At 44.3% G+C, this 13,781-nt stretch overlaps 2 protein-coding genes across 2 annotated transcripts; both read left to right on the plus strand.

Annotated features, from left to right (window-relative positions):
• The first annotated feature begins 7,125 nt into the window (after positions 1-7,125).
• Positions 7,126-8,052, plus strand: LOC120433501 (olfactory receptor 13C2-like). The gene has a single exon (XM_039599778.1). It carries the CDS (start codon positions 7,126-7,128, stop codon positions 8,050-8,052), a length of 927 nt encoding a protein of 308 aa, XP_039455712.1.
• A 4,550-nt stretch (positions 8,053-12,602) lies between these two features.
• LOC120433610 (olfactory receptor 6N2-like) lies at positions 12,603-13,536 on the plus strand. The gene has a single exon (XM_039600119.1). The coding sequence runs from the start codon at positions 12,603-12,605 to the stop codon at positions 13,518-13,520; it is 918 nt and encodes a 305-aa protein (XP_039456053.1). The 3' UTR covers positions 13,521-13,536.
• The last annotated feature ends 245 nt before the right edge of the window (positions 13,537-13,781 follow it).

Here is a 13,781-nt window from a genome sequence, read left to right on the forward strand (position 1 = left end):
GACTCTATAGCAACGGAGATGTGTTCTCTGGATTGACTTGTAACAGTTCTCCATCTTTCAATCCAATGGACATCTCTGGGTTCTTTGTTTGCCAGGAGAATGGTGGTTCTCTGACTGCTATGTCCTTAATGTAAAGTTTGGTGGAGGGGGGATTATATTTCATGTTCCCAACTTTGTGGTGACAGTTTGGGATAGCCCCTTGCTGTTCCAAAATGACTGTGCGTCAGTGTACAAAGCAAAGTCTATAAAGACCTATATGAGTCAGTCTTGACCTGAACCTGATAGAACACCTATGAAATAAATTAGAGTGGAGTCTGCGAGCCAGGGCTTCTTGTACAACATCAGTGTCTGACCTCACAAATGCACTTCTGGAAGAATGGTGAAAAATTCCCCTGAATACATTCCTAAATCTGGGGGTCAGAAATCCTAGAAAAGTTGAAGCTGTTATAGTTGCAAAAGGTGGGCTGACGTCATATTAACCTCTATGGATTAAAAATGGGATGTCACTCAAATTCATATGTGTATGAAAGCAGACAACCATGCTTTTAGCAATATAGTGTCATGGTCCTGGGTCAGTGACCCAGTGTTTTGAGTTTCTTGTGTCTCTGAGTTTTGTATTGTGGTCTTTGTTCCCTTTGTTCCCCCAGTTTATTCTTTAGTCTAGTGTCTTAGTTTGGCCTTCTTGTATTCTCTTTAGTTCTGAGTATTTAATAGCTGCCCTCTGTGTCTCTTTGTTGTTGTTCTGTGTTTCTTAGTTGCTCCGTCTCCCCTAGTCTAGTTTGCGTCTGTGCTACTTCCTGTTTTACTTTGAAGGTCCATGTCTCTTGTGAGTGTATTCTACTTTGCTCCCTCGTCTCGTCAGTTCTGATTTCTCCCAGCTGTGCTCCCCTTCTGTGTCTCATTCCCCTCATTACTTCCCAGTGTATTTTAGCCCTGCATTTCCCTGTGTCAGTGTCGCGTTCTCCCTCATTCATGGCCGTGTGTTTCTCCGTATACCTGTATATTGTTTCCCAGTTTAGTTTCATGTCAGTTTGTTTCACTGTTTTCCTCCAGCAATAAAGCTGTGTTTTGAGTTTATTCCTGCCTCCGCGAGCTTGCGTTTGGGTCCACTTCCTGCCTGCCACACAGCCGAATCATGACAGAAGAATGCGACCACGACATGGACCCAGCAGCTCACAATCCCTCCGCTGAGCTCCGTGAGGATTTAATCTACACAGTGGAGTATCACTGTCAGGAGTGGGCAGCGCTGCCAGGAGAAGAATATCGGGAGACCGTAGCCATCCGTTTACAGAGGATGGTGTCCGGACTCCCATGGCTATTTGGCGCGCTACACCCCCTCATTCAGGACTTCCTCGTCTCCACCGTACGTATCCGCCCAGAGCTGCCTCTCCAGTATGAAGAGTCGGAGGATGTTCAGCCCGGTCCACTGGAGGATTCGCGTCCCGGCTCGTCTCCTCCCCCTTCTCGGCGAAAACGGCGTTCACGCCGCCGTCGCTCCAGTACTGCTGAGCAGGCTTCACCCGTGGGTGAGAGTGACTGTGCGTCACACACTCAGCCCAAGTTTTCTGATCCCGGACTTCATGACTTATACACTACTGTGAGTAACTCTGTTTTGCCCGCCATTGTGTTACCTGAATCGGATAACTCCGCCACTTTGTGTTTGAACTCTAGAGACACTATACAGCAAGGCACCTCAGTGTCAGATTATTCACCAGGTGCTTGCGCTAGTAATCTTTGTGTTTTTGAGCCCTCAGAGTCTTGTAATGCTCGCAGTGATCTCCCTGAGTTAGCCAATATGAATGTTTCACCTGTGGAGTTAGCTGAACCAAAGACTGTTATCTTACACCAGACTCACCTACATACTGCTACCAGCATTGTAGCCCCGCAGAACTGTTTTAATCAGCCTGTACATTCTGAGGTTTCCCAGTCTGAGCTCAGCCACACACCACCACCATCATCGGCTCTAGATGTAACCGTGCATGATGAGCAGCACAAACCATCTGAGACTGAGTGTTCTCTAGGTGATGCTCCTTCCCGTGACTGTCTCATGTTCCAGCCTTTTTTGTCTTCAGACATTTCTGACATTCCCCAGCCAACCCCTCAACCAGCTATTGCTCTCTCAGCTCCCCAAAGAGTTACTGAGAATGAGACCTGTGTTGCTGAGCAAGCCAATGTAACGTCTACTCCTAGTGTTCTGCCTGAGCCAGGTGACACAGACTAATAGTCTTTCTGCTGCTATGAACAGTTTAATCTTTGAACCAGCTCTTGTATCTGTGACTCCCAGTGTTGCTCCGTCAGTTTCTCAGGCTCTGGTTTTTCCTGTGCCACAACTCGAAAGTGCTAACTCGGACACTACCTGTGTAACCTCGCCTTCTCCCGTGCCTGCTAAGCATGAGACTGTTTCTGTTTTTCCTTGTGGACTCCTTGAAACTGTGTATCCCATGCCTGCTAAGGTTAAGAGCCGTAAGGTTTTGTCTGCTATACATACACTGGCAAAAGAATTTGGTTTGAGCACTGCAGAGCTGGTTGCACAGGTTAACTTTTCTGTTCCCCGGTCGTGTCAGTTTCACTCTGTGCGCCATGCTTTTCGGCCATGTTTCATGGACTCTATGTGTACCACGTCTCGGGCTACATCTTGTACGACTGTGTGTAGTGTTATTTCACATCCAGGTTATCCAGACACTGCTTGTGTGAATTCTCCAGTACCTGTGACTGTTCCTGAACTCACTCTTCCTAAGACTGCTAACTATAAGATGGACAGCTTAAGAACAGCAGAGTTGCTGAAATCAGCCTGCCATAAGTCTCTGATAGCTATTATGGTGTTCGGCACCATCAACCTAGTTTACCCTGTGTCAGTTGCTGTTCCTGTGCTTCGCTCTCCACCTCCAGTTCCTGTACCCAGGGCAGCGCGGGCCCAGCTTCCCCTTGCACCATATCAGTTCCTCGGGTGAGGGTGGCTGAGGTCCAGCTGGTCCCTGCATCTGTCTCCAGCTTGGCAGAGGCTCCATTCATCCGGCACCCATACCTGCTCCTCGGGTGGGGTTGATGGACACCCAGCCATTGCCTGCACCTGTTCCGGTTCCCCGGGTGAGGTCAGCTGTGACCCTGTCGACTCCTGCACCCATCTCAGTTCCTCGGGTGGGAGCAGCAGAGGTCCAGCTAGCTCCTGCACCTACGCTGGCCCCCAGGGTTAAGGCTGCAAGAGCCCAGTTCGTCCCTGCACCCGTATCTGTTCCTCGGGTGGGGATGGCTGGTGTTCGGCCAGGCCCTGCACCCGTTCCTGTTCCCCGGAGGAGAGCAGCCAAGACTCAGACACCTGCTCAGTCACAAGTTCAACTACCTGCTGTTTCACCATCACTACAACTTGCACTTTTGTCCATAGCGCAGTCATTAGCTCAGTTATTAGGACAGTTTCCTGTTTTGTCACCAGCTCAGTCTATAGCACAGTTATCAGCTCCATTACTTGCTCAGTCATCCATTTTGTTACCACCTCAGTTCCTTGCTCCATTGCCTGTTCAGTTATCAGCTCTGTCATTATCAACTCAGTCATTAACTCTGTCACCAGCTCAGTTATTAGCTCAGCAACCTGCTCACTCACTGCCGTCCTCTGCTGAAAGCTCTTGTGTGCTCACTCAGCCAGTTAAGGACTGCGTGGTGCTGACAAAGCTTGGACAGACTGTTTGCACTGCACAGCCCCAGCCGTTGCATCCTAAGCCGACTGCGTGCCCTGTGCAGCTACAGTTAGCGTCCCCTCAGGCAGAGGTCTCCGCACCTGCTGGCTCTGCATCTCTTCTCGCTGGCGGTTCAGGAGAACCGCTCCAGCCATCCCTGGTCTCCGCTAGGGGTTCAGGAGGACCCCTCAGCACCTCCTCGTCTCCGCTGGGGGTTCAGGAGAACCTCTCCAGCCGTCCCTCGTCTCCGCTGGCGGCTCTGGTCAGCCCGGCCAGCACCTCCTCGTCTCCGCTGGGGGTTCAGGAGAACCTCTCCAGCCGCCCCTCGTCTCCGCTGGAGGCTCCAATCAGCCCGGCCAGCACCTCCTCGTCCAGCCTCTGCTTCAGCTTCCTCCGTCGCCTGGTCCAGCTTCTGCTGGTCAGCCCGCCAGCACCTCCTCGCCTGGTCCGGAGAACCTCGTCAGCCGCTTCTGCTCCGCTGGAGGTCCACGCACCGTCGCCTGGTCCAGCTCCATCAGCTTCACCATCGCCTGTCCAGCTTCTGCCACGCCACCGTCCTGTCCGTCCAGCCTCTGCTTCTGCTCCGCTCGCGTCGCCTGGTCCAGCTCCATCGCCGCCTGTGGCTGCCACGCCACCGTCCGGTCCAGCCTCTGCTTCTGGTCCTGTGCCACCAAGCTGCCACGCCACCGTCTGGTCCAGCCCTGCTTCAGCTCCGTGCCGCGCCTGCTGCCACGCCACCGTCCGGTCCTACCTCGGGTCCTGTGCCCACCAAGCTCGACCAGTGCCCGACGCTGCCGCCGCCGCCTTCCACGCGGTCGGCCTCCGGACCCGCTCTGCTGCTGCCGCCGCCGCCTTCCACGCGGCCGCTCTCCGGACCCGCTCTGTAGCCGCCGCCGTCTTCCACGTGGCTGGCCCCCAGACCGCCTTCGCCTGAGTCGCCACCGTTGCCGTCCGCACGGTCGGCCACCCGAACTGCTTTCTCCTTGGCTCCTGTACTGTTGGGACCGGGGTCAGCCCCCTGAACAATTTTGGCCCGCCTGTTTTGTTTTGAATGGTTCCCAGGGCCCCTGTGCTTTTCATGGACATTTTGTGTTGGACTCTTTTCTGAGTTCTGCGGATGGACATTTTGGTTTTGTTCCGGGCCCTCCGTCCTGGGCCCCCACCGCCCGCCCTGGTTGGGTTTGTGTTTTTTGTTTTTCCTGTTGGGCTGTCTGGAGCCAGCCCTTAAGGGGGGGGTACTGTCATGGTCCTGGGTCAGTGACCCAGTGTTTTGAGTTTCTTGTGTCTCTGAGTTTTGTATTGTGGTCTTTGTTCCCTTTGTTCCCCTAGTTTATTCTTTAGTCTAGTGTCTTAGTTTGGCCTTCTTGTATTCTCTTTAGTTCTGAGTATTTAATAGCTGCCCTCTGTGTCTCTTTGTTGTTGTTCTGTGTTTCTTAGTTGCTCCGTCTCCCCTAGTCTAGTTTGCGTCTGTGCTACTTCCTGTTTTACTTTGAAGGTCCATGTCTCTTGTGAGTGTATTCTACTTTGCTCCCTCGTCTCGTCAGTTCTGATTTCTCCCAGCTGTGCTCCCCTTCTGTGTCTCATTCCCCTCGTTACGTCCCAGTGTATTTTAGCTCTGCATTTCCCTGTGTCAGTGTCGCGTTCTCCCTCATTCATGGCCGTGTGTTTCTCCGTGTACCTGTATATTGTTTCCCAGTTTAGTTTCATGTCAGTTTGCTTCATTGTTTTCCTGTCCAGCAATAAAGCTGTGTTTTGAGTTTATTCCTGCCTCCATAAGCTTGCGTTTGGGTCCACTTCCTGCCTGCCACACAGCCGAATCATGACATATAGTGTATGTCAGTAAACTGAGATCTGAAACTGTCTATACAGGTCTCTAATCTTCAAAGAGGCAAATAGTGGTTTGTACAGAAAATAGCAACACTTTTCCATATGGTGTATGATATCAAAAAAAAGTAAAACACTGGTATAATTTCAGGCCTCTGGGTTTATTTGAATTTTTCTTTGCTATAACCTGCATTGGTGGTGGTAAATGAGTTCCTTTGTGGATGAGGATGATCCAAGAATTTACCACATAATGGCTCTTGGTTGGTTCACAATATATCAATGTGTGCTCGACATACACTTAACCAATTTAAGATAGTTCATCGGAGGCATTGGTCCAGGGATAGGCTGGCACACATATACCCAGGGGTGGACCCAGCCTGTATAAGGTGTGGGGGTGCTCCTGGTACATTGTTTCATATGTACTGGTCCTGTCCTTCATTGTCCACCTTTTGGAAATCTGTTTTCCATACGATGTCTGATGTCCTGCAGCATCAAATTGAACCAGAGCCACTCTGTGCTATGTTTGGTGCGGTCCAGAATTTGAATCTGTCCAACTCCAGGCTCAGAACATTAAACTTTTCATTACTGCTGGCCAGGCGAGCTATATTGCTGAAGTGGAAAGACTCTTCTCCCCCCTCACACAATGTCTAAAGGATATAATGTCCTGTATGGATTTAGAAAAAATTAGATATACAGTTCGTGGGTCTAAAAATAAATTTTATAAACTGTGGTCCCCCTTTCTGGACTTCTTTGAAAGGCCCACAACTACTGTTACCAAGGAGTCCAAGGAACCCCCCCCCCCTCCTTTATATATTTTTTTTCTCTTTCTTTTCTTTTATGAGTCTGTTTGTTGTTGGGGGGGTTTTTTGTTTTGTTTTTTTTTTTTTTGGGGGTTTCTCTGTGTTTTGGTTTAGTTGGGCAGCAGGCTGCCAATTATTTGTTGTTTTAAGGGTCAGGGTGGGAACAAGATTGAAATTTTGAAAAATTCTGAAGCACTTTGTGTTATTGTATACATTGCATTGAAACCTTTGTTTAATAAAAAGACTTTTGAAAGACAAGTTATGACACATAAACCTGATGTCCTTTATTAGAATTTTATTTTTATTATCCAAGTTTTTTTTTTTTTTTTATGGTGATGAACTACATCGCACTTTATATACACAAGGCATAAGACCACACTACCTGGAATGGTAACCAAATAAAAACTCCTGATAAAAAATAAGGTATGAACCTGAGTGCACAAAAGCCAGGATACACTCAACAATAAAATCTTGCTACATTAGAAGTTGGCTGATCATTGTTATTGTTAGCTGCAACTTATGATCCATTAGTTGTAACTACTAAAGCCTCAAGTAAAAGAGGCTGAACAATGATGTAACTGACTTTCATAGTTCAGCTCCCTCAAGGATGAAGCAAACCAATAAAACTCTTCTTCAATCCACATACATATGATTCACTATATGCATTTGATTGATGAGTGTACTTGTATTTGAAGTTGAGATATCTTTAAAAGAATAATACAGACAACACAGGTTGCATGTTAGTGCAATTTAGATTTTTTTCTTCATATATACTGTTTCTGTTGCTAAACATCTGTTTTGTAATTAAAACCTTTATTTTTTTAAAATTCATGGATGAGGAGTTAAATACCACCTATGTAACTCTAGATGGATACATTGAAGTTAACAAGTACAGATATGTTTATTTTTGTATTATCTTTACATTATACATTATAATAATCTGCAGTAATTCTACCATCGTGTACGTGATCTGGATTCATAAAAATCTTCATGAGCCTATGTACATTTTCATTGCAGCTTTGCTACTGAACTGTCTCCTTTACAGCACAACTATTTACCCAAAACTTCTGATTGACTTTTTATCTGAAAAACAAGTCATAACATATTCAGCCTGTCTCTTTCAGTTTTTTATATTTTACACCCTAGGTTGTTCAGAGTTCTTTCTCTTGGCAGCCATGGCCTATGACAGATATGTGGCTATTTGTAAACCTCTTGAATATCCAACTATCATGAACAAAACCACTGTGAGCATTTTCCTGGTTGTATCTTGGCTTATACCTGCTTTTCATGTTGCAGTCCAAGCAATAGGGAGTGCTGAAGCAACACTGTGTAACTTTAACTTAAAGGGAATATTTTGTAATAATGCAGTTTACACTCTTCAGTGTGTAAGGTCAAGATTAATTATTGTATTTGGAGTTGTTGCTTTAATAGATCTTATAATACTTCCTCTGCTCTTCATAGTTTTCACTTATACAAACATTTTTATCATCTCATATCAAAGTTGTAAAGAAATTAGGAAGAAAGCTGCAGAGACCTGTTTACCCCATCTCTTGGTTTTGATCAGTATTTCCTGTTTAAGTATCTATGATGTAAGCATAGCTCGAGTGGAATCAGATTTTCCAAAAATTGCTCGATTGCTGATGACATTACAAATAGTGCTCTATCATCCATTGTTTAATCCATTCATTTATGGGCTCAAAATGAAGGAAATCTCTAAACAGCTAAAAAGATTCTTTTCTCAAGCCAAAATTATTTAATGTATTAACTCTAATTGAAACATTTATGTTGTAGTTATACTGCTCCACAATGAAAGGAGACTGAGTTTTTCTGTAGGTTCTAATAATTACAGCCCTAACAGGGTAATCGGCCTTTTCAAAGAATACATATTTAAGAAAAATAAATCACATTAATGTAGACATGCTTTCATTGCTGTCTTCCTCACAATTCTTTTTCATTTTTTAAGTTGTATGTTGTCGTACTGAGTACACTACATATGTAAATAAGATATAATGCCTACAGTTTCAGAGCTGGAGAGTTTTGGTAAGTTCCACACCAGAGGTTTTAATGAAGCATTTAATGAAAAATGTATGGAATTATCTTAACATAAATGTATCAGCTCTACCATAGGTAATCTGATCCATTTTCAGATAACTGTTTTTTAACTTTTTATATTTTTTCATTTTTGCTTTATTATTGATTCTTATTTACAATATGTTACAAGTGCGACATAGATGGAATAAGAAGTATCACTTTATAACTGTTGTTTAAGGCCCTGCATCTTCATCTCTTTTCACATATTATTGTTCAGTGTGAGTCATAAACCAAACAGATGTATGTAGAAAAACAATCTCGAAAAGTACAATCCCAATTACAAAAACTAAGGACACTGTGTAAAATAGAAATAAAAACTGAATGTAGTAAATTGCCAATCTCATAAACCCATATTTTATTCACAATAGAACATCAGAAACATATCGAATGTTTCTTTTCTTTAGGGCTAATGCGTCATGAATGGCATCGCATATTTGTGTGTATGTGTTTTATTCTTCTTAACGTGCACAGCGTAAGACCAGCGGACAAGAGGTGGTTGTCATGGTAACGATAGTGTTGCCTGCAAAAGGGCGTCTCCAAATAAAGAGATGCCCAGAGAGCTGCAGAAGAAGAAACGTGAGCTGGTATCAGACCTAAGGCCACCCTGAACTCTTTTGACGAATCATGTTAACATTCAGTTTCTTTGACTCATAAAAGTGTATACCGCCGTCGGAGCGGCGCCTTTCTCTCTGAGCCAGAGAGTGGAGGTGGATGGAAGGAACGGACTCGAGCGCAGATCTCCTTTGAGATGAGACAGTGAATTTATTTACAGTGGGACAAACAACAACAGCTCTGTACACGACTTCCACACAGTGCTTCCTCTGACTCCTCCTTCCAATTCCTGGTGGCAAAAACACAATAAGATGAGTAGGTAAGAATAAACATTACACAAAACCCATTTCATGACTGTACTACCGAGTAACACTCAGTGATCCAGCACCGACGGATGCCCGATTGCACCGTTAAATAGGTTGACAGAAGATGTTGATTCAGGTTTATTTTAGGATATTTAGTTTCCTTCAGTTTTTCCCTTTCTATCTTTTCCTCAGTGTCTTGTCTCCATTTTTATGTACCTCCCTGCGCCGCTCTGTGTGCCCCTCGCTCTCCCTCTGTGTGTCCCTTGTACTCTCTTTCTCTTCCCTCTCTGTGTGTCTCTCGCTCTCTCTCTCGCTCGGTGTCTCTCTATTTCTCTCGCTCTGTGTCTTAGTCATATGTCTGTGTTTTGTCTCTCTTACCTGTTCCCATGTTCCTCTCTTTTTGTGTTTCATCCTTGTCTCTCTAGTCTGTCATGTTCCAGTGTTTCCTTATCCCTGTCCTAGTGTGAAGTTCACATGTTGGTGCTACTTCCTGTTTTATTTCGATCATCCTTGTCTCTCATTATGTCTTATTTGTTCCTGCTGTGTTTCCGAGCTGTCTCCCCTATTCTTCCCCTTGTGTATACATTTTCTCAGTAGCACCTTGACCCTTGTCCGAGTCTCTTCTCATCAGTTTTTGTGTCTCTCAGGTTCCATGTCCCTTAGTATTTTCCCAGTTTAGGTTATTTGTTTTTGGTTTTTTGTCCCTTCATGTTCAGGCTAAATAAACAGCTTGCTTTTTGCTAAGTAGTTCCTATTCTCCTGCGTTTGGGTCCTCTCACCACCTCACACTTTCTGCAGCCACAGATCCGGACAAATTAGTTCATCTGTGGCATAACTCGATGAGTCATGAGAGCATCTCCTTCACAAAAATCAATACCACCATTTTTGAAACCTGGCAGTGAGGAAAATGGCACAGCTGGCACAGATGAACAGCTGATCAGCTGACCTGTGAGACCGACAGGGTGTGTGGGGATGAAGAAAGAAGCTCAGACAGGTAAGGCCGGGCAAGATTGTTAAAGCATTTAAAAAAAAACATGAGAATTTTAAAATGAACTCTAAAAGACATAGGCAGCCAGTGCAGAAAGGCCAGCACAGGGGTTATATGCTCTATTTTACGAGCTCCGTTTAGGAGTCGTGCAGCAGCATTTTGAACCAGCTGCAGACGTGAGAGCAACGACTGACCGACCCCCACATAAAGTGAGTTACAGTAGTCCAGACGGGAAGAAATAAAAGCATGGATCACTGTTTCAAGGTGAGGGGACTGCACTATAAGAAGGCAACATTGCAGACATCGAGGATAGCTACAACTACCTGGGAGTCCCACAGGAAAATCAGTTGGCTGTAGCTCAAGTTCAAGTTCAAATTTTATTCGCCACATGCAGGTTGCCCTGCAGTGGAATGGACCCGCCCCCGACCTTACACACACAACACAGACATCACATGAGGATACAAGTCGGAGAACGGTTACATTAGAAAACCACTGAAATGTACACTACAATGGGAAAGTACAAGAGGCCTCTTTCAGGAGGTAGAGCAAGTCCTCTACTGATCAGAAGGTTGGTGTTTTAATTTGGGTCCTCCAGTCTGCATGCCAAAAATCCCTGAGCAAGATATTAACCCCAAGTTGCTCTATGTTGCATCCAGAGGAAAGTGCTCGTGTGAATGGGTGAATGTGGCATGTTGTATTAAAGCACTTTGAGTGCTCCAGGAGAGTAGAAAAGTGCTATATAAGAATCAGTTCATTCACCATTTACCTAATGGAAACCTTAAAGAGGCCATTAGGAAATCTGCAACAACCAAATACTTGCAGAGAGTAAGGCAAGTAGTAAGGAGCTGAATGAGATACCTGGACAATCAACACCTGAAGAAACCTGAGAAAGAAGAGGAGCAAGGAGACGAACAATCAAGGAAGGACAGATCCCTGCACAGTATGTACCACCGGCAGATAGAAGACATGGCTGACATCCAGAAATCCTATCAGTGGCTGGACGAGGCTGGACTGAAAGACAAAACATAGAGGTATGAATCATGGCAGCACAGGAACAAGCTCTAAGCATAAGATCCATAAACACTTAGTTTTACCACACCGAGTATGACCCCTGGTGCAGACTGTGCAAAGATGCCTATTACGTGCGTGTGTTGTTGATTTGTTTGTTTCTTAATGTGTGTATGCCGATTCAACTGTGCAGGGGGCTCAGCTGCGATTGGTGGACGGAAGGAACAGCCTGATGTAACTGGTTCCCGCTGTGCACGTCATCTATAAAAGGACGATTGAAGAGCTGCGGTGTGTGGGGTGTGGAAAACTTCCCGTGCACTTGCCTCAGGTCCAGATGGAGCAGCCGCAGCCATAGCTACTTAGTTAAATTCGGGCATGTGTGTGAAGTGCGGAGCAAGTAGGGGTGAGCTCCCGATTATTTTGGGAAGCCTTGTTTTTTCCTGTGTTGTTAGACCAGGGAGGTCAGACTGTGTAATTTCTTTGTTGTTTTTCTTGAACAGGTCAAATGGGAACCGAAGCCTAGGTTGGGTTTTGTTTGTTGTGTTGGCCTTAGCTCACCCTGAAATCATACTCTCCCACTACCGTGTACTGAGTGCCATTGCCGTGAATAAATTATTGTTAAAAGTCCGATGCTGTGGCTGTGTCTGTTTGGGCATGGGAAGTCGCGCGACACCCCGCTCTTGTTACGGTCATTTCGAGCCGGGTCGTAACAATGCCTCTGAGACACTCCAGCGCATAAGAGTAGAGTGCAAGATGCTAGCAGGCAGGACACACATAGAACGCCATAACCAGGTGGCCAGAAGTGTATCAATTAACATCTGTGCAGCATATGTCCTGGAAGTCCAGAGGTCAAAATGGGATACATCACCCAAGGTAGCTGAAAATGACCAAGCTAAGTGTGGGGCTTCCTGATATAGACAGACAAACTGGTGATGGCTATCCAACCAGACATAACAGTGGTGACCAAGCAGAGGGAGATGATTGTAGTGATAGATATAGCTATATCAAGTGTTAACAACATGAGGATGAAGGAACGCGATAAGCTTGAGACTTGAGAAAATGTAGTGTGAAGGCAGTAGTGGTTTCCATGGTTTCCGTGGCTTTTTTGCTTTTATACTTATCCTATACTAGTTCCAGGGGTTAAAAAAATGGATGGGCAAACACAATGAAGTGCATAGGACTATAAACGTCAACTCGTCAGATTCCCTGAAGTTGTTTACATGTTAGTGGAGAACTTAATGAGTCCCATAGAGGATGGAAGGTTTTCTGATAAAACAAAGCCACAAAACAGAGTCAATTACTTACCTTCTTAGTTCAGTGTAGGAAATATATTACTACAGTACTTTAAAGCATTGTTTATTTAATGGATGTTGAATTAAATGTAACATTGTTAACTCTTGGTGGGTTTGCAGAATTGCACAAATACAGATATCTTTATTTTGTAGTTATATTCACGTTATATATTCTGATACTCTGCTGTAATTCCACTATAGTGTGCCTTATCTGGACTCACAAAAACCTTCATGAGCCAATGTATATTTTTATTGCAGCTTTGTTAATCAACTCTGTTCTTTACAGCATGACTATCTATCCAAAGCTTTTATCTGATGTTTTGTCTGAAAAACAGACTATATCGTATCCACTTTGTCTCTTCCAAGGATTCTCATATTACACCTCAGCTGTGTCAGAGTTTTTACTGTTGGCAGCAATGGCATATGACAGGTATGTGTCTATATGCAAACCCCTGCAATATCCAGTTATTATGAATAGAATAACTATATATGTCTGTCTGATTTTAGCTTGGCTTGTACCTGCTTTTGAGATTGCAGTGTCATTTGTGCTGTATTCGAATGTAAAACTCTGTAGTTTTACTCTGACAGGAATTTTTTGTAACAATTCATTTTACAGGCTTCAGTGTGTGCCCTCGGTTGTAATATCTATATATGGTGTGGTCATGTTGATAAATATTGCCCTTCTACCAATGCTTTTCATACTTTTTTCATATATCAGAATTCTTAGAATATCTTACAATTGTTGTAGAGAAACAAGGAGAAAAGCTCTAAAGACATGTTTACCCCACTTGCTGGTGTTAATCAACTTTTCCTGTTTTTTTTTCTTTGATATAATTATAGTTAGACTGGAATCTGATCTATCAAACACGCTACGCTTGACATTGACGTTTCAGTCAATTTTATTCCATCCTCTTTTAAATCCAATCATATATGGACTCAAAATGAATGAAATTTTTAAACATATCAAGATATTGTTGTGTCAGGTTTAATAACACTGGTATTACTGCACCATTATCAAATGTATGGGATTTCATTGTAATGTGAGTTAGATAAAGGAGTACCTTATCTCTGATTTCACATGCAAGATAGAAGGACAGAGATCAACATTACTGACAACAAGACGATAAACATAATGGTCATAAAACAAAGATAAACAATTTCTTAAACTGTTGCTGGTAATGTTTGAAGTCTAAACAGTTCATATGCCTGCGTTTCACATTTTTCCTTCTTTTTTGTCACAGATTATTCTT

This window comes from Oreochromis aureus, linkage group 16 (assembly GCF_013358895.1).
Source record: "Oreochromis aureus strain Israel breed Guangdong linkage group 16, ZZ_aureus, whole genome shotgun sequence".
In the NCBI taxonomy this organism is placed as follows: Eukaryota; Metazoa; Chordata; class Actinopteri; order Cichliformes; family Cichlidae; genus Oreochromis; species Oreochromis aureus.